The sequence below is a fragment of the Pogona vitticeps genome, chromosome 6 (assembly GCF_051106095.1).
Source record: "Pogona vitticeps strain Pit_001003342236 chromosome 6, PviZW2.1, whole genome shotgun sequence".
In the NCBI taxonomy this organism is placed as follows: domain Eukaryota; kingdom Metazoa; phylum Chordata; class Lepidosauria; order Squamata; family Agamidae; genus Pogona; species Pogona vitticeps.
Window position 1 is genome coordinate 121227453 of NC_135788.1, and position 20688 is coordinate 121248140.

The window sequence follows — 20688 nt, forward strand, 5'->3', positions numbered from 1 at the left end:
GTGTCCTCTGTGCGGGGTGTTGCTCTCTGGGGCAGGAGTGGGGGGGCACTGCAGTCCAGCACCCCCATTTCCCCGGCTTCTGTTTGCCCACTCTTTTCCCGTTCCGTCCAACATCTCCCCGGATCCCATTTTTTAACCCCTTCCAACAAAGGTTTCAGGCCACTGGCTCCAGGCTGGGCCCCTTTCCCCCTGAGATATTCGCATTTTTCCCCACCAAATGCTTTGCATTTTTCTATTCTATTGCTCTTCTGCCTTTCTGGATGCAAAGGGGGCTTCTAAGACCCGTCCTTTTACACAGTTGATCCACGCAATGCTACTGTGAAGGAGTCAGCCTGGGAGACAGAGTGAGCGAGAAATAACTGATTCAAAGCCACTCAGTGATTCTCACTGTGGTTTAGTGGAGACAGAAAACGACCTCCCACATCCCAAGGCAACTTTCCAGCCGCCACCTCACACAGGATTCTTCCTCTTAGATGGGTCGGGGGGACCTGTAGGTGGCAGGGATTTAAACTTCACTTTTTAGTGTGCGGATCCTAGCATCCACCCCTGCACCACTGCCAATGGCTGTATCCTTCTTGCCTGGCGGTTCACCTCTGGGACTCCCATCCACCGTAACTCCATTGCCCATCTTCCACCCTGGCTGTAGATCACCCGTGGCGTGCTCTCATCAACACCCTTCCAGCTGCCAAAAGGGACTCGAGGCCCAATGTTCTCCGTCTAGGGAGCCTGGAAACCATGGGTTCTGAGCCAGCCGCGGGGGAAACGACCCCGGTTTGGCCCTCCACCTCCTTTCCTCCCAAGGTCTGCAGCAGCCAAGGAAGGCTTTTTGAGCCTGCTCAGGCCGGTCTTTCTGCAACAGGTGGCCTGGCCGGAAATGTCTAGCAGCTGTGACATGCCAGTGGTAACCCTATACATTCCCCCCCCCCTCGAACAAACCCGGCACCCCTTTCGTGGACTCACTGATGGACAGGTGCTGTTGCCAATAAGACTTGAGCCTGGCCATAACGAGGAGGATGATGAGCCGGTCCCTCTAAGAGAGCCACGTCGTCATGGGCAGCCGGACCGTGATTTGGGGGTTCCTGTGGGTCCTTTCCTTCACGGGTAAGTTGACATTTACTTTTTGCTTTGCTTCGATAAAGGGCACTCTAGGCGTGGGCGCTTTGGGCCAAGGGCCGCCGTTATCCAGAAATAATCCACAATAGCTGAGATGATCCAAAATTCGGTCCTCGTAACCTTTTTCACCTGTTTCTGTTTTCTGATCTTTGTGCCGGGCTTTGCCACATGTTGGCTTCTGTGCTTTGAAAATCAGGCAGGCTTTTATGGTGATGGTAGAGTTATGTTTGGAAGAGGGGGTGGGTCTTTGTTTTAATGGACTTTTAAAAAATAATTATTTTACTAAAAAGGAGTGGTTCTACATTTTTGTATTCCATTTGTTCACACACACACACACACACACACACACACACAAAGGAATTACTCTACATATCAATGAAATAGGTAAACATCTGAGCATAGCTCATAGAGAGCTCTGAAATTTTACCTTTCTAAACTACAGAATCCCCCCAGCTGGCGGATCTGGGGAGTTGTTATATTAAAAATAGTAACTTTTCCAAACTCAGAGTCCATGACAGCACCAACCCCATGGAAGGAAGGAAGGAAGGAAGGAAGGAAGGAAGGAAGGAAGGAAGGAAGGAAGGAAGGAAGGAAGGAAGGAAGGAAGGAAGGAAGGAAGGAAACTTCAACAAATCGAAGATCTCTGTCGGATCTGCTTTGCTTTGCATTCCTGTACTGAGAAGGAGGTTGGACTCGATGAACTTCTAGGCACCCTCCAACTCCACGATTCTATGAAATTCTCTACTGTCTTCCATCCTTTTAACTTGGTTTTCCTTCTCTCTTTGTCTAGTTGTGAATGCCTCTGAGATCGAGGGTCAGCTGATGGAGAAGCTCTTTCAAAATTACTCCAACACCATCCGTCCCGCTCGGCGCATCGCCGACAAAGTCCCTGTAAGGATCGGCATGTCCCTCTCCCAGCTCATCAGCCTGGTGAGTTGACGCCGGTCCGGTCCGGAGGCAGGAGAAGAGGCGATACCAAGGGTCAAGAGCAGGAGGGGGAAGGGTATGAGGATGTGGATGCGGCAGTAGAGTTTCATGTTCTCTTTGGTGAAATGCCACCAGGTAACTGTAGGGGGTGACTTCGGGGAATTGAACTCTCAAACTTGGCATGGCTGTGCATTGCCAGAGGGTGCTTGGCCTTGCAGGATGGGACCCACAGAGGCAAAAAGCCTGCCCCTTTCCACATCCTGCCAGTGCAGTCCCATGTTTCGCTGGGTTCCTAAATGAACCCACCCCGACGTTAAGTTGGGCATACTTCTTGGGTATGCAACAGTTAAAGGAAGCATCAAGCAACAGCTGCAGCTTCCGGCTATTAATAACTGAATTCTCGGGCAGCAGGGAGCCGGCCCAGGCAGACGGGTCCTTGCGTCGCTCCCTTGGTGGCCAGTCTCTCGCTTGGCTTGCAGAAATGCGCATTTTCCTCATGTTCTGAACGCAAGACTAAACAGAACCAGGAACCAAGAACATGCAACATCTTATGTTTTAGTGTGATGCTACAGACTAAGGTCAGACTAACTTCATCCGAACTAAAATAAGCCTAGCTCTGTGGCCAGATTTTGGGAGAAGCCCCTAATCACTTAAAAGCAACCAACTAGTTAAATCTCAAGTTTTACACGATACGCTACGAAAGAAAGAAGCAGGGAAACCAAAGCTGTAAAGCAGCTATTCTGAGATGGCCAAAAATAGACTTAATAGCCGCACAAAGGTTAGTTATATTTTATATGCTTATATCTATGTTACATTTTTATAAATCTACAGAGAAATAACTGTAATTGTTATAAAAACTGTATTTCTGTTGCCGATTGTGTTAGAATCATGCACATTTGGGTGATGCTCGGGGGTCCCTTAGACATGATGCTGTTTCGGGCCTTGGCATGTTTAATCTAGAGGAGATAGGGTTGTGTTGGTTGGTTGGTTGGTTGGTTGGTTGGTTGGTTGGTTGGTTGGTTGGTTGGTTGGTTGGTTGGTTGGTTGGTTGGTTGGTTGGTTGGTTGGTTGGTTGGTTGGTTGGTTGGTTCGTTCGTTCGTTCGTTCGTTCGTTGGTTGGTTGGTTGGTTCGTTCGTTCGTTCGTTCTTGACATTTACATTCCACCAAACTTGTCCTGCCCGATCTTTAACGGAAGGCCGTTGCAGAGAGCAGGAGCCACAGCCAAGCAGACCCTGCCTCCATCAGGGTGACCACTCGCAAGGAAGCTCCAGCGGAAGGGGCCGCCTTCCCGTTGGAGAGATGCTTCCAGAGGGCCTTCTCCGGCAATGGGTTCAGATTACCAGGAAGGACATTTGGACTTAACCTTAGGAAGAACTTTAGCTCCCTTCTTTTGGAGAGTCTTAAGCAGAGGTGGACGGCTGTCTGTCAGGGGTGTGACGGTCCTGTGTCAGCCATCGGGGCTTGGCGTACGCTTCTGCCTAAACGTCTCCAGTGCTCTGGCCCCAAAAAGCTTAAGGGTCATCGCAGGAACACAAACACACAAAACCCATCCTGCTGGAGTTGGCACAACGTCCTGGCAGTAAGTCTTGTTCCGCTCAGTATGTCGTCCTTCTGGGGGGAGACATTTGTCTCTCTGTAAATATGTATAAAGTGCACCAACCCAAAATGGATTTTGGTGCACTCTACATAACAGTTTTTTAAACACCGTGCAATATTAAAGCATAAAGGAATAAAAAAAGCAATAAAACCCAAGAGGAGTGAAATTATGCAACCGACTGAAAACAATGGAATAATTCAAAATGCCTCAACAAGGAGTACCTTTGGGATGTCACGCCGAGACAAAGGGGTGTTTTCTCTCAGACTCAGAGCACACGGAAAGGTTGCCGTTTTGGGCCACAACTGCCAGAAACTCCCAGACAGCTTTGCCGTAATCTTTGGGGGATTATAGGAATTGGAATCCATAAGAATCCTTGGCTGTCTTGACATCCGGGCTCCCGCCGCCATGAGGAACCCCTCTTGAGCCTGCACATAAAACACTTCTCCTAGGGATAACATCATCCTCACCCTCATCCTAGAACTGCAGAGCTGGAAGGGACCCTATGGATCACTGAGTTTAGTCCTTTTCAGGTTAGCCCAGGGGAGGAATCGAACTCCGAACCTCTGGCTCCACAGCCAGAGAGCCAAACCACAGAGCTATGAAAGGCAGAGAGAGATTCAGTGGTTGGTTGGAAAAAAAATAATCAAGGCTCTTGTGGGACCTTTAATAAAATGAATTAATTCTGCCAAAGAAAAATTTAAAAAAAAACAACTTAGTTCCATAATTTGGGCCCACAGATGACTTCAGTAACGATGAATTTCTTCCTAGGTTGAAATCACCCTGGCATCAGGCTCCCTGTGGTTTTGGCCAGAATAACTTTTATTCTGCTGGAAAACTTACCATTTTTCATTTCCTGATTGTCCCTTGCTTTGTGTTTGTTTGTTTTTTTCCAGAAAGAAAAAGATGAAGAGCTGACGACAAAGGTTTATTTGGACCTGGTGAGTAAAACTCAATAGACTAATATTTACAGTCTTGGTCTGTCTGTTTCTTTGTCTCCTTTCCTGGGTCTTCCCAATGCAATCCCACCATAACCGTTTTATTTATAGTTTTAGACGTCGGCAGCTCTGTGTTCCTCTGTGCTAGAATTTCGGGCAACAGAAGACAGAAACGCTGTGGCGCCTTAAAGACTAAACGGCTATATTATAATGTGAGCTTTTGTGGACCTCATGTCTGAAAACATACACAATCATCTAGACCTCATTGTTTTTGAGGGGGGGGGGGAAGAGAGAGAAATGGGTGGTTTTCTCTAAAACAAAACAAAACCAAAAAGAGCTTAGAAGCTGGTGTGGAATTAGCTGTATAGAGACCGTGGCGGGGTTTTGAATGTTTGGTTAAATTCCTCTAGCAGGGCAGCAGAAGTGCAGGGATTCACAGAACAGAATAGCTTCAACGTTCCCAAATCAGTCCACCCCTTACCTCATTCACTGGCACTTACAGTCTCAGTTCCTCACTCAGAGAGATGTTGTAAGAGAAAGAATACAAACCATTTTCTTTACTTAACAGAGCAGACCATAAACAGATAAACGCGAATGTTTCCAGCCACAGGCTTCCACAGATCCTCTGCCTCCAGCAGACTCAAGAGAGGGGAAAAGACACGGAGCAGAGAGGCGGGGCTCTCTTTGAATTCAGAGGCAGGGGAGGAGCGATTGGTTAGTGCTGGAGAGATGGACAGCCGTCATCACCCATAAAAGTCCTTCCCAGCCACACTTTCTAAAGGCAGCACGCGAGGTTGCAAAAACTCCTACCAGCCCCTTTTTCTGAGATCCCGCCAGCCCGCTGAGAGCCACAGGGGTGTGTGTGTTCCCTAAGCCTGGTCATAATAAAACCCCCCATATGTGTGTTGCTGTGATTGGTGTAGTTGTGCTTTTTCGCTCCCTGTCCCAAGGCAGCCTTCCTTTCTTTCCATGCTCATCGTCACTTTCTCTGCTCATCACCGGCTCTGCCTCTCCAGGAGTGGATAGACTACCGCTTCACCTGGAATCCCGCTGACTTTGAGGGCATCACCTCCATCCGGATTTTCTCTGAGGACGTCTGGCGCCCAGACATCGTCCTGATGAACAAGTGAGTGGCTGTGCTGCAGCGTCAACAGGAGGGAAAAAATCAACTACACCTCTAAAAAAAACAATTCAACCCCCCCCAAATCAACAACCTCTAGAGGCTGATACCAGCTTGTCTCTGTGGAACCTCTCTATTCAAGAGCAGTGTACCTTTCAATGGAGGAACTTAGGGATTAACAGATAGGATAGCTCTGTGTGTTTTTGTGTGTGAGAGATTATTCTGTATCCCCCCCCCTCCTAAAAACCCAGCAAGCGGCTAACCCTCTTTTCCCCCCTGTCTTTCTGCCCAGCAACGATGGTGGTTTTGACATTTCTCTGTCGGTGAACGTCATGGTGAGCTACAACGGGACGGTGCGGTGGCAGCCCCCGGGCATTTATCGGAGCAGTTGCAGCATCCAGGTGAATGGGACTGAGTCGTGGTAGTGATGGAAACACCAGGAGGGCACAGTGACTTTAAATGGTTAAAAATATATATATTAACAAAGAATATATCACAAGTCAGAGTCTCATGCCAGTTTAAAGACTCCTAGATCCGGTGGTTTATTGATTGATGGATTGATTGATTTTGTAGGTCGCTGTCCATAAGGTGTACAACATTTCGGTCACCCTTTAAATACACAGCGTTTGCAGTTTTCGCCGTGGGGTGAAATGGGACACAATTGTATGATCAACACAGCTGATGAACTTCCTGAAGTCTAGTTAAATGAATATCTTTTCAAAAAGGAAAGTTGTTCGCTAATGCTAATCGTCTTTAGGCTAATACACAATGTTTAGGTTTTTGTCCTTGAAGAGCAACGAGTTCCACGATCAAGAAAGATCTTGTGCTAAAGCCAGAAATTTTTAGGCTACATGTAAACGGTAGAGGGGAAAAACAGCTTTTTAAATATATGGACTGTGCTAAGGAGCCTTATTCAAGCCTCTTTGTGAATCTCTCCCAGTTCAGCTGTTTGGTTCTCAAATATCCCTTTGGAAACACTTTTTTTCCCCTTGCAAAATGTACGCCCAACGAGAGGTTCGGAAATGTACCTTCCCTGGAATTAGCCAGTTTTTCCCCTCTTAAAATACCGTTTGCCAAGAAACTGTTCAGGGTTCGACCAACTCATGAAACCACCCAGAATAGTGCATCGAACTAATAGGATGGTATATACATTTAATTGATTGATTGATTGATTGATTGATTGATTGATTGATTGATTGATTGATTGATTGATTGATTGATTGATTGATTGATTTTCTCTGTGAAAAGTACTGAACCGTTTGAAAGAGAGGATGGACTTAGCGAAAAGGGCGTGTTTAGAATTAACAAGGTGGTAAACGAGCCATCTTTAAAATGCATTGGCCTGCCACTGTCAGAATCACCCAGCCAATGTTGCCGCCTAGGGGATTCTGGGAGTTGTAGTCCAACGCACCTGAAGGGGGACTTCCCAGAGCTAGAATGGAAGGGGGATTGCTGCTGTTTCCCCTGACTTCTTTCTCTCTTGGGGGGGGCAGGTGACCTATTTCCCTTTCGACTGGCAGAACTGCACCATGGTCTTCCGGTCATACACGTACGACTCTTCGGAGATCACCCTCCTGCATCCCCTCCAGAACGGGAAAGAGTTGAAGGAGATCATCATCTACCAAAACACGTTTATTGGTGAGAAACGGCTGTGAACCTTCCTGATGGGTCGGGCTGGCCCTCCTATCCTTCCTCCACACTGAGGCTTATGGAAGCAGCCGTTCAAAGCGTTTCATAGCCCCCTGGGTTGAAGGAGGCTGGTTTGGCACCGGCGAGTCCCAGTAGCAACCGATGTTGTGGAGCCAGGGCCTGCAGGGTTCAAGCCTGGGGTGTGTGTGCTTTTTCAAGTACCAGGGGGCTCTTACATCATCTGCCCTCCCCGGATCGTTTGCAGTCCTCACAGTAGCAGGGGAAGAAAGGGCTTATCCAGGAAGAGAATACTATTGCAAGCTCTCCCTGCTTTGATGCAGAGTCTTTGAGGACGATTTGGTCTTGAATGGGCAATTAAGAGCCATTGCCTTTACAAAAGACCCGCTCCTCATTTGTCCATAGGCATTCATCTGGCTGCCTGAAGTTTGACACTTTCCTTTTATAAGGGTCAGAGCAGCTGTGAATCCCTGTCCTATGACATTCTCCCTGGACCTCGTTTCAATGCCGGGCCCGACCTAACTGGGTTGGAAAATCTCTCCCTGCTCCCCAGCCCTGGACCTTTTTAGAATTTGTTTTATATTTATTTAATGGGGTTAAAATATGTTTTTCCCCCCCTGCCTTTCTCCTTGAAAGGATCCACTGTGGCTGGACCCAAAGAGCTACTTTGGGGTCATGACTTCTGTCTGTCCACTCCCTTCTTTCACCTTGATAACTACAAGGGGGTCTCCTAGGTTTTGCTCCCTTTCTCGCACCCATGCCTCACACGGTGGGTTGTGAATCTGTGGAATGCCTTGCCACCAGGATGTGGCAGCTTCCAGCGGCCCACTTGGACCGTGGGTCTCAAAGGGGCACAGAGAAACGGGGGGGGGGGAGATGAAGCCTGACAGGGGATGGCCTCCCGCCTCAGAGGGAGGCTGACGCTAGACCCCAGAGATTGGGGGCAGCCCTGCTCCAGCCCTGCTTATGGAGAGTGGCTGGCTCTTAGGGGGCTGACCCACGTTTTGGGGAATGGGGTTCCTCCTCTCGGCCGCCAACCGAGCGAGCCAGGCAGGAGGAGGTGAAAGCTTGATCTTTGCACCAGAGGTGGCTCTGAAGCCTGGGCCTTTCTCTCTACCCAGGACTTTCTCCATGGAGAGCTTTGCCGCTAGGTTGGGCTCGCTCCCCTTACCTGCCCTGCCTCTGGGCCACCGTCAACCCCCAGCTTCCCGACTGGGCTCCCAACGTTTCTGGGAATGAGATGCGGTGGCCAGGGGTTCCCATCGGCCACTGCTCAGTGCCTGGGTGGCCGTCATGATGGACGAGAAAGGTCTTTAGGAGGACAGGATGGGAGGTCTTGAAGGGTGGGTGGGAAGGATAACCGTGCCCGCCTTTGCCAGAGAGATTCCTCCGGGTCGCCTTCTTGGCTCAGCCACCTCCTCATTCATCAATGGAGGAGTAACGAGGATTCCTTCTGTTCTCCCTTCCGGCAGACAACGGGCAGTGGGAAATCCGGCACAAGCCATCCCGGAAGAACACCCTCCCGGGTGACCCCTTGTACGAGGACATCACCTTCTACCTCATCATCCGCCGCAAGCCACTTTTCTACCTGATCAACGTCATCATCCCTTGCATCCTGATCACCATCCTGGCCATTTTCGTCTTCTACCTCCCGCCTGACGCCGGTGGGTGGCCCCTGAAAGCCAGCTTCGGCAGCAGGTCTTCGGCCAGCCGTTGCCCCAGTGGCTTTCACTGCGGCACGTCCTGCTTTTCCCTTAGGCTGTGCAGGAGGGCTGGGCACTCCTCTGAAGGAAGGAAGGAAGGAAGGAAGGAAGGAAGGAAGGAAGGAAGGAAGGAAGGAAGGAAGGAAGGAAGGAAGGAAGGAAGGAAGGAAGGAAGGAAGGAAGGAAGGAAGGAAGGAAGGAAGGAAGGAAGGAAGGAAGGAAGGAGCTGATGATGGATAAAAGGAAGGAAGGAAGATAGATAGACAGGGAGAAACAAGGAAGGAAGGAAGGAAGGAAGGAAGGAAGGAAGGAAGGAAGGAAGGAAGGAAGGAAGGAAGGAAGGAAGGAAGGAAGGAAGGAAGGAAGGAAGGAAGGAAGGAAGGAAAGAAGGAAAGAAGGAAAGAAGGAAAGAAGGAAAGAAGGAGCTGATGATGGATAAAAAGAAGGAAGGAAGCCAAGCTGACACTTTTCCTGTAGTATATATTTCATTGTGACCACCATGGGAAACTTGACCAAACGTTCCCTTCCTTGCTCCAGGTGAGAAGGTGACCCTGTCCATCTTCGCGCTCCTCACCCTCACCGTCTTCCTGCTCCTGCTGGCTGACAAGGTGCCGGAGACGTCCTTGGCTGTCCCCATCATCGTCAAATACCTCATATTCACCATGACCCTGGTCACCTTCTCGGTCATCCTCAGCGTGGTGGACCTCAACCTGCACTTCCGCTCACCCAACACCCACCAGATGCCCTTCTGGGTGAAGCAGGTACCGCTTTGACACCCTACAGGAAACCCACTCCAGTTCGGAACCAAGAGGCAGGTCTATCTAGCATTTGTCCGAGGATTGCTGTGGATGGGAGCTGAAGAAGCTTCTTCCATCTGCGGGTCTTCCCAAAAAAAGAGCAAAAACCACCTTGTAGACTTTTTTGTCCCATGGAAAGCCTTGATCTTCCTAGATGGTTCAAGGGTTCCTCCTGAGAATCATCTACAAGATCTCCCCCCCTGCCCACAATCTAGCACCTTCCAAGTCCCATCGCTCCAGCTGAGATGATAGATGTTGTAACCCAGTGGTTCTCAAACTGGGGTCCCCAGATGTCCTTGGACTGCAAATCCCAGAAGCCTTCCCCACTATCTGTGCTGTCCAGGATTTCTGGGAGTTGCAGTCTGATAACATCTGGGGACCCCAGATTGAGAAATACTGCTGTAATCTGACACATCTGGGAAGCATGTGGTTAGGGAAGCTGTCTGTATATAATTTTCCTTGAGATCTGAAGATGGCTATTATATCACCTCTGTGCTTTTTTCCCTCCTCCAAGCTTAAAAAAAGCCCAGTTCCCACAACCGTTCCTGTTAAGAGTGGATTTCCAGATCTTTGGCCAACTAGATTACCCTCTTTTAAATATTTTCTAGGTTTGCCACATCTTGCCACTTCTTTAGAAAGAATGTATAATACAGTAGGACCAGTATCTCTGCGGGACCGGAGATACTGATTCACTTATCCGCAGTCTGAAAATATTAAAAATATTAAAAGAAAAAGACTAGAAATAAATGTTTCTAAAGCTGACATTACCAGAACTTGCCACTGGAGGGAACCAAAGACCATGCATTGAATTAAAATTAAAACAGCGCTCACTATAATCCATGTTTTTCAGCATCTGGCGGCAAGGCGTGGAACCTACTGTCTGTACGTTCTGCATCCTTTCTCGCTCTTCTTTTCTCTCTAGATTTTTATCCACACACTTCCCCGGTATTTGGGTCTACGGCGTCCAAAGCTGGAACCTCTTCTCAAGCCTCCCCTGTTGCACCCCAAACCAGAACTCACTGTGAAATCCAACCGCCGTACCGATGAATATTTCATCCGGACCCCTGCCTACGAGTTTCCCAAACCCAACAGGTGGGTACCTTGCCTAGTGCCGAGGATGTTGATACAGAGCGCAAGAAACGCACGTGGAAGAAAAGACGGAGGTGGCTATGGGAAAGGTGGCATCAGAGCCAGAAGTTGGGAGTTTGAATCCTGTCCCCTGTCCTGTGTGTTCCCCCCCCCCATAGTGCCTCCTTGACAGGGGCTGGACTTGGTGATTCAGACGGTCTCTTCCAGTTTTACAGTTCTAAGATAACTTTTGGGGTGGGGGCAGGATGAAGGAAAGCGAATTGACATGGGAGGAATGCTTGTATTCGTTGCATAGCCATGAAGAATTAAGATATTTAGACATTGTGCTAGCCAGGGGGCCTTTTGTTGTGGGAGATGAAGAGCCAAATCTTTCCAAGGCGTCATATGATTTGTATCGAAAGCCGGGGGGGGAAAAAGGATGAGTTTCCTCACGGACACGTTTGTCTGATGACAAAGCAGACATACGGTCCTTTGCTTGACAGGAAAGCGGCTCTAAGGGTTTGCATCAAAGATTTGCATTTTTATCTTTGCAGTTCACAGGTGTGGGAAGGAGCAAAAGACAGGTTCAGAAAAAGAAAGTTAAATATGCAGCGCCAGCTTCTTGTTTTCTTCTTCTTTCCCCTTTCTGGGCCCTCTCAGAAGACTTCATTTTCTGATTTATTTCTCGTGTCGTGGGATTCACCATGTTGTTGCGTCTGATCTGCTTATAATCTAGCACTAAACTGCTTCTCCGCTTCAGCGCTGACCTGGCACCGGGGGGGGGCTTGCCTTTCCCAGGGTCTGGTGAGTGCCCACCATTCTATAGTTCGCATGTCCTCTCCTGTGCCGTGCTGGCTGTTGCTTCCTTGCGCCCATCACATATTTAGGGCTCAAATGCTTCTGAAGCACCATAGCGCTAAACTCTGCTCCCTGTAGTACAAAGGGGAACAAAAGACAAACCAAGAGCTTGGGAAGAATGAAAAGTTGTGGAATTGGAGGGAACGAAGGGTAAAAAGCGAGATAGAAGAAGAACGTAGTTTGCACATTGGGATAAGATCTGTCCAGAACCTCACTCAGGCACAACAATTACTCCATCCGGAAGATTCCCCCCATTGCTTTACCACTGTCATTTCCCCCCCTCCCCAGATGCGTACCTGAAAACAGTCACATGGCATATCCTAATCAGCTGAAAATCATAGGATGCGCCAATGGCAGACCTCACGTTTCTGCATTCTATTTTTTTCTTACTGGAATTCCAAAATTCAAAGACCAGATCTAGACACAAGGTGGCCATTCAGTCCATTTTCTAACCAATGTGGTAAAATTGCAGTACTCGTGTACCGATGTGGTATAAGCTTAAAACCATGTCTGTTGGTCCTAACGCGTTACCCTCAAATTATTAAAGAAAATTGGTTTGTTGATGTTGAAATATTGGGAGGAAATTGCAAACTTGATTCATTGCCTTACTTTTTGTTTGTATCCCCTAATTTTTAAAAGCAGCCCCAAAAATGATTTAAACAACAACAAAAACCCACCCAGTAACAAATTAAATGAATGGAAGTTGTTAATAATTACAGAACAATATAATGGACTATAAAATCATTTCTGAATGACAGGGATGACAGATTAATTTTTAATGAAATTATTTCCTAACTCACCGGCAGGTCAGTTCAGAGGACTGCAAAGCCAGTTACGAGTGAGGCCAATCCACCTGGCCCTCACTTTGAATAGGCAAATGTTTTTGCTCCATTTTGGAGCAACCTCCGGGGGAAAAAATGACCAAAGGGAGGGAAAAAAGGGCCACTAGTTGGAGGAGCTGCTGAGAACCTTCTCCCATTCACTGCTCTTTAATATTCCTTCCCAAAACCGTACGGCTGTCCGAAGCAGAAATGTGGGGTGGTTGTTCTATCGATGGTGACTCCCTCCTGTCGTCCCCCCTTTTGAAGGTTTCAGCTGGAGGCGTTCTCCACGGATATGAAGAAATTCATAGACGGCCCAACTCACAGCGTGGCGCTCCCACCGGACTTAAAATCGGTCATGAACGCCGTCTTGTATATCGCCGAGCAGCTGCAGGAACAGGATGACTACGATGCGGTGAGTCCCTGACGAGGAGGGAAGCCGGCCTCTTCCACCCGCCCCAGACGAGCTGCCCCTTGGGTCCCCCTCCTGTGCTCACCAGGAGAGAAGGGAGCCGTCCCGAAGGCCCGGAGGTGAGAGCCCTAGAACGAAGGACGACATGGGGTGGTGGTGGTTCAAGGGGCTTTCGTTCCGCTAAGCAGTTCTCCTGCACAGGCCCCGGGTTTCGAGAACAAGAGGGTCGAGCAGGGACAGGATTGCTCGTGGACACAGGGCTGGTGGAGGATAAATTCGGACCTCAACCACGCCGGGGTGAAGGGGTGGGCGATAGGGAGTCTCCATTCCTTGGGGCCCACAGATTTGCCGTGGCTTGGCGTCTGGACCGGAGACACGTGTGTTTGTGTTCATGGACTACCACTCCCAGAATCCCCCAGACAGCTGGACACGGGAGTCCAGAAAACACAGATCTGCTCACACCCTTAACCTGGCCCTGACAGGAGCAGTCTGAGATGCTAAAATGTCCTTTTGGGAGGCGGGCCACGGCATCGTGGATCGCTTCTGTAAAGTCCAAGCGAAGGACTGATCCAAGCCGTCTCCGGTCCACACCCATCCCAAAGCGTAGTCTCCAGCCACGGCTGCCATGTGCCACGCCACTCTCCTCTGGGAGAAGACCGGGGACCCTTCCGTGGCCTTGGGCTCTCTGTTTCTCCGATGACCCACGACATTCACGAAAGGTGTCTTTCTTCTCCTTCCAGCTGAAGGAGGACTGGGAATATGTGGCGATCGTGGTAGACCGCCTCTTCTTTTGGACCTTCATCACCATCACCACGCTGGGCACCCTCAGCATCTTCCTGGATGCCAGCTTCCACCTGCCGCCTGACCAGCCCTTTCCATGAGCCCCTTTCGACCCCTCGGAGAAGGCCATCCGGGCCCTTCCATGACCAAAGGCCTGCCAGAAGTGACCCCACATACACACCGGCAGAACCCTGGAGGCATGGCTGCCCCCAAGCTGGCCGCCCCCCATTTTCGAGTTAAGTGCGTGTGGGTGGCATTTCGGTCTATGGTTTGCTCAAGAGTGGAACACAGGCCCTCGATAAGACGCGTCACAGCCTCCCCACCCCCCACCCACCCGGTCCCTCCTTTTCTAAGCAATAAAAGCTTACGGTGAGTGGGAGTCGGGACTCAGGACTTTACTCCATGCGTCCTTCGTTCACTCAATGCACAAACAGCGCTGGACAGCAACTGACCCTCACGTTTCTGGCCCTCAAAATGTGTAAATGAGAAACCCTCTCGCCCTCGTTTTGAAGGCTTGGCAGCCCCCTTCTGCTCCTGCAAAAGGTGGGTGGCCCTTTGCTAACCTGTGTTGTAGTTTTTTTGACCCACCTGCGTAAAGGTCGGGGTGCGATTCCTCTGAGGCCCCATGGATGGCCAGCCCTTTCCTCCTATAGCGGAAAGGCTGGCTATCGCGGCCCTGTAACGCCGGAGGGTCGGGCGGAATAGCTCAGAGCTGGGGAAAGTTACTTTTTAAGACTGCCCTTGTCCGAAACCCCCAACCCCCCCCCCATCAGCCTCCTGTCCAGCAAGCCAGCGACCCCCTCAGCCTCCGGAAGAACCTTCCAAGCTGGAGAACCATCCAGGGAGAGCCGTCGCTTCCCTACACAGCCTGGAAAGCCGAGACCGTCCGGAATTTCCTGCCATTCTGCTTTCTGGAAGGTCCCTTTTTCGGTCTCTCCTGAGAGAGGAGGGCCACCCACCTTTCCTCTTCTGCCCTGTGGGCTTGCTTTTATTCACACCTACCCCCCCGCGTGTTCTTACCTGCCTCCCCCCCACACGTGAAAGAACCCCAGGCATTTCCTCCTTGGGGAGGTACCCCAGCATCTTTCTTCCATCCCAACCGGTTTGTGGAAAGTAAATAAAACCCAGTTCAGGCACCACAGAGTCCATTTCTCCCCCCCCCCAACATGCTCACAGGGGAGCCCCCACCCCATACCCCTCCACCCTTGCTTGCTTCACAGAACCACTGACAAGCAAAGAGAGTGCTTATGTGTGCATTTTGCACAGATCCCTGCAACATCTCAGTTCTCCTCCACACGGGATTCTGAGTGTGGGGTTGGAAAGCTGGATCCTTCCCCCCTTTGCCCCCCCCCAAGTAAGGGGCCGACATCTCAGCAGCACTAAAGGGGCCCTAACCAACCCCTTTCTTCCACTGACTTCTTTAACCCTAAACCTTGACGCCCATTTTTCCACGGGATGGAAACGACTGCTCAAGCGGCCCAGAAGTCGCTCTTTGACCAGGGTGACCTCCTGCCTCGTGGTCCCACCGGCAGCTGTCACCAATTAACCTTTCCAATTAATCATCACTCAGGTTTTTGGCTCAGAGACAGAAGTGGGGTGGAGGCAACGCTTGAGAAACAGCCCTGCTTAGACTACAACTCCCAGAATCCCTCAGCCAGCCTTTGCTGGTCCCATCTGGGCACTGTGGCAGACCCGTTGTCTGCCCTCATCTTGAAACACTGCTGGCTGAGAAGAAGGGGAAACCATCAAGGAACTGGGGAAGTAACAGAGCAGGAGGAGGGCCAGAGACATTTCCTTCTCCTCCTGCTGCTCCTTCTTCCCTTAGTGCCGTCTGGAAAGTCCAGTTCCTTCCACCCCAGAGATCTGGCCCACGGGGGGGGGGGGGGTCTGCGGGCCTCACGGTCAGCCTGAGTGATCTGCTGGAATGCAAGCCCAGCAAAACTCGGGCCACTCAGGGTCAAGAATGACGAGGAAGGTCAGCACCGAGGGTCACAGCCAAAGTTGGAGTGGGAGTTGAGTTAAAGATTAGGTTTGGAAGGGGAGAGCACTGCACAGTCATCATTATAACACAAATTGCCGTGGAAACATCTAGGAAAGACCTTTCCCCCCCCCCTCACAGGGCAAAGGCACCCGACCGCATCACGACGGAGCCACCATGAAATGGAACTGCCTTTCCTGTGTCAGCCAAAGTTATTTAACCTAAAAAGAGAAAGACTGAAACTTAAGCTCTTCTTTTTCTGCGCACCTAGTTCTGATCACTCATCGATAAAGGCCCTCTCCACATGCCCAGGAAATAATAATTCTTTGCTTTTACACACACACATGGCAGCGGAATCCTGTTGCTTAACCTAGTACAGTAAGTTGCACTAGAGTAGGCCCATTGATTCAACCAGGATTTGTTGCAGTCAACTCCTCTGTATGTTGTGTTGATTCAGATGGCCTACTCTAGTTGCAACTTACCACACTCAACGCACATTACAACTAGAGTAGGCCCATTTGAATCAGTGGAACTTACAGAGAAGTTGACTGCCCAACGCCATATGGGATTCAACAGGGACACCGTAATGTGACTTACTAGGATAAGGAATAGGATTCTAGCAGTTGATGCTGCGGCACCCCAGATGGCCAACAGAACTTGCACATTTGCTCCCTTTAATGTACCGGATCCTGCACTGATGTTGCCAATGGTTTTCCTCACCATCCTTACGATATTCTTCTTGGCTCAGTCTGTGCAGCTTCCCTGCTTTTTCCTCCCTCTTGAGAGCATGGTTTGTTTTTAGTCTTGGTTTGTTCAGAGGGAGGCAGAGTTTCGCACTGCAACGCTTCCCGTTGGGAGTGGGATGTCCAGCGAGGACTTCCAGTCATCACTGAAAAGCTTTCCGTTGGCAAGAGTCCAGAACGGAAGCTGCAGCAAGGAAATGGATGTCTTATGCATTTTCATAAAGATTTCTGAAAGATTTCCTAAGGGGGAGCAAAGTATTTGAGGATGGTTTGCTCGCGGATGGGCAACCAAGACCCATTAGCTTTACAAAAAACATGCTTTTCCTTTGTTGATGTGGACGGACCCAGTAGCCAGAATGTTTTGGACCCTCCGTGGTGATGGTGAACACCTGCAGACTGAAACTGCTGTACTGGAGGAACGGAAAGGGTATTATTTCTCAGTTAAAAACAGAATAATGTGGACTAAACATTGTGTCACAACAGGGAAACTTTATGTTAGCATTCCATTACCATTTCTAAAAGGGGTGTCATTGACCCTCATTATGCAGGCATCCCGTCCATGGTCCAGGACGGTGTCCCCCGCCCTGCCGCCCCCATCCGAGGCTAGAATTTGCTCTGAGCCGCCATGCCCCGGAGGACCGGGTTGTAAAACCGTAAGATGTTCCAGTCTTCTGTTTCTGTGAGGTTTTCGCCTCCCTGGCGCTTAAGGAATTCTATGTTTTCTGGCTTATCGGCACTCGCATGCATTCGGAGTTGCGTGCAACCTTTCTGCCAGGCGGCCTGGTGAGGAAAGAAAAAAACATGGGCTGGAATTCAGTCCTCTGCAGGTCACGAGGGAATGGGTTCTCCAGCCCAGACCCCAGACAAAAGGCAAATTTGGCCTCCCGTGTGAGATGATCAGCAGGAGAGCTTGGCAAAAGTTTTCTGGGCTTATGACTCTGGCTGCCAGGATCCTTCAGCCAGCCACGGGGTGGGACTCTGAGGCCAGGAGGATTCTGGGCGTCTGAGCCCTAAGACGTAACTTTTCCAGGCTCTGGGTAGGACTCACCATCGCTGCCGTGCTTGCGAGCGTCTTCCCAATACGTCTTCCTGCAAGAGAGAACAACCAGAAGCAGCTGAGAATATGGCATAAAATTGGACTCCCGGCTGGGCAAAAAGGGGCACTTGGATTCCCACGTTCTCTTTCCACTTCCCCGGGGAGGGCAGTCTTCTGTCGAGAGAAAGACGTTTAATTCCCTTCACCCACACCAGAATTCAGCCTCACCTCCATGAAACTTCTGGGCTGGAGATTCGAGCCAGAAGTTTATAAGCGAGGCAGCCATAAGGTGTGAGGACAGCCCACTGAGGGCACTGTCCGCACAAGGATTTCTGATAGGGGACACTATATCCTTTACTTTAATTTCTTTTCTTTCTTTCTTTTTCTTTCTACCCTGCCCATTTGCCCAAAAGGAGGCCCAGTTGGAGCGCTACAGCACCGTATCGCTAGACTGTTGTATTAATGGGATTTTGGAATCAAGCGCTATCATGTTATAATGCCGGGATGCTAATTTTGAAACTCATGAGACGTCCGCCTGCACAATAAGATAAAAGGGCGCCTTCTAAAAGCCAGAGGGGAGAACACAGAGGAAAAAGATTCGCTTTTTAAGTACAACTCCCACCGCTGGCTAGGGGGATTCTGGGAAATGCCGTTCAAGAAAGGCAATCCCACACTCTGTGGCCGGTCTGGATGTGGCCACTGAGGACACCTGCTCCGATCAGGAACGATTGCCACCACCCCATGACCTCCTCTGATGGTACCCAGACCCAGAAAGGGACTAGCCAGGAAGACCTGGGAGTTTTGCACGTAAAAGCGGAGCGGACAATCAGTGAGAAGGGAGTGTGGTGGTGTTCTCTAACGTCTTTCAAAATCTCACAAATTGGAGATTAGGGGCCTTCTGAGCGAGGATCAGTCATCTGGAGGTTACTGGGTGCATGTTAATGGAGTAAACATGACAGCTGTGAAGGAGATCTGGCTAGCAAGAAGGTTCTCTTGTTTTCTTAATCATCTCCTAATGCCTCCTAATTAAAAAGGCAGCTGGCCCGCCTGTCTCCTCTGTTGGGGCCCTAAAAATCCCTGGCAGGCCGGCCGAGCGGATTCATCCAGCATCCCGGCGGGCGGCTGGATCTTGGGCACAGCATATAGTTCTTCTCCGGAGGTACCTCTAAATTCCGGCATGACGTACAGGTTGTCCATGTAGAGGTTCTTCCCTCGCCAGGTGTTATACGTGTAGGCGGAAAGCACGTAACCGATCAGGGTGTGACCTGAGGAGCCAAAAAACAACAACAACATCATGAGGCGAGAGGTGGGGGAGAAAGACAAGGCGCCCACACACACACACACACACACACACGCCCTGTGAGCCAGTCCTCCTCAGCAAAGAAGCTTAGCTCAGGTTAGAAAAATATGACTTGGGAAGCGTTACTTCTGGTTACAACTCTCTAGGCTTTGGACTACAACTCCCAGAATCCCCCAGGTCGACAGCCTCATTGTTTTACTTCTTCCCTAATTTTTTACCCAGCAACTGCCTGAAGTTGGCAAAATCTGGGCACCGTTAAATTTGAGGACAGGGATTTGGGCTGGAACATAAACCCCATTTTCAAAACCATGATCGCTTGAGGGGCATCCTTGCTCATTGGCCGTTTTGCTAACCCGGTCCTTTTAAAGAGAAGAAGGAGGGCCACTGTCTTACCTCCCCTCCCTCCATCCGCCTGCTTACCTTCTTTGCTTTTCTGCTCCGGAGGAACTTCGGCAACAAAACACTCAAATCTCGGCTTTTCACCAAATCCGTGTTTCTTTAGAACTGGGGAGGTAGGTGGGTGGGGGAAGCAGAGAAGAGGGGACAGAAAGAGGGTGAGCCTCGCAGTCTGAAAAGCAACACACACACATACAAACACGCGGCGTTCCTAGTCCGGACTGCAGCCCAGCCTGCCGGAGAGGAATGTGTGAGGGGGCTGAGGTTGCCAATGCTTTTATCGGCTCCGGCTCCTCTGCCTGACACAGAGAGGGGGACGCGGATGGCTGGCTGGCTGGCTCCGGGACGCGTTCAGCCCCAAACCCAGCTCGGCTGCCTTCCTTACCTTCAACGCTGGTTGCAACCTTATTCACGGGGACGTTATAAATGACCGCAATTTCCTGCAAAGGGGAATAAAGAGTTGTCAAAATAGGACGGGGGGGGGCTTCCAGATCCAGCAGGGAGCACCCCTTACCACTCCCCACCCACCCCCAAAGAATCTGAAGGCTTTAGGACATCAACAGGCCTGCTTTCAGGAGGGCAGCATGGCCACCTCCCATGGGCTCCAGAATGGCCACTGTCCCGGAAAGTACTTTCTCTGGTCCGGGGGGGGGGGGGGACCGCTCTGGCACGGCTCCTGTTCCTTCCAGTGGAGCCCCTGCGGAACTACGGATCGGGCCCTGAGGATTGAGCCCCTCTTTCCTCCCCATCCCGGCCACTTCGAAAGGTCACTCCTCCTCCACTGACCCCCTTTGAGGGGATGAGGGGGTCCCTTTCCCCTCCCTCCTCAGTCCACTTTTGGGGGGGGGATGGCCTCCCTCCAGTCCCGTCCCTCACCTCAACCAGCCGCATAATGTCCTTGAGGTCCTTCACGGCGCACGGGCGCACCACGAAACCCATGGCGACCTCCGCCTGCTCCTCCGAGCCCCCTCTCTTCCTCTCTGTGTGCAGGTGGATGGCTTAAGTAGGAAAGAAGTCCTGCCCTCCCCTCCTCTCCTCTCCCCTCCCGTCCCTCCCCTCCATCATGAGTTCTCCTCTCCCATGACTTCTCCCCTGGAGGGGGGGGGGAAATCCTGGCCCTCCAAGGTCCAAAGTTCCACTCTTGACTGCCCCCCCCCAAGGAGAGGTTCTCCAGGAACAGCTTCGAATGAGAAAGCTTGAGAGGAAGGAAGGGAGCAAAGAGAACTTGGGAACACGACGAGGACAATGAAGGCGCTGGGAAGCAAGCCCTCGGAAGAACTTGGAGGAGAGACGGAAAGAACTGGGGCCCTTTAGCCTCGAGGAAAGGAGACTGAAAGAGGAGAGCCCTTTTTGCAAGACCTGAAAGGTCGTCCGACAGAGGAGGGGGCAGGACCTGTTCTTGATCCTCTCAGAGCGCAGGACCTGCAACCATACAGGCTCAAGCGACGGGAAGCCA

General features: G+C 50.6%; 2 protein-coding genes across 4 annotated transcripts; one reads left to right on the plus strand and one right to left on the minus strand.

Annotated features, from left to right (window-relative positions):
• Window positions 1–998: 998 nt before the first annotated feature.
• CHRNB1 (cholinergic receptor nicotinic beta 1 subunit) lies at window positions 999–14158 on the plus strand. Of its 3 annotated transcripts, none has more exons than XM_020799795.3 (11): window positions 999–1101; window positions 1904–2043; window positions 4532–4576; window positions 5590–5699; window positions 5986–6094; window positions 7187–7331; window positions 8813–9004; window positions 9581–9804; window positions 10763–10932; window positions 12855–13002; window positions 13740–14158. In XM_020799795.3, exons 1-11 carry the CDS (start codon window positions 1050–1052, stop codon window positions 13878–13880), a joined length of 1476 nt encoding a protein of 491 aa, XP_020655454.3. In that variant the 5' UTR covers window positions 999–1049; the 3' UTR covers window positions 13881–14158. The 3 variants fall into 3 exon arrangements, with proteins under 3 accessions (XP_020655454.3, XP_078233874.1, XP_020655456.3); XM_078377748.1 differs by lacking the exon at window positions 999–1101 and adding an exon at window positions 1138–1799; XM_020799797.3 differs by lacking the exons at window positions 999–1101; window positions 1904–2043 and adding an exon at window positions 2429–2818.
• Window positions 14159–16969: 2811 nt separating this feature from the next.
• Window positions 16970–20212, minus strand: LOC110082346 (thialysine N-epsilon-acetyltransferase-like). Its single transcript, XM_020799805.3, has 6 exons — window positions 20109–20212; window positions 19618–19672; window positions 19257–19340; window positions 18700–18801; window positions 17549–17589; window positions 16970–17280 (listed from the first exon to the last, which is right to left on the minus strand). Exons 1-6 carry the CDS (start codon window positions 20169–20171, stop codon window positions 17104–17106), a joined length of 522 nt encoding a protein of 173 aa, XP_020655464.3. The 5' UTR covers window positions 20172–20212; the 3' UTR covers window positions 16970–17103.
• Window positions 20213–20688: the final 476 nt, after the last annotated feature.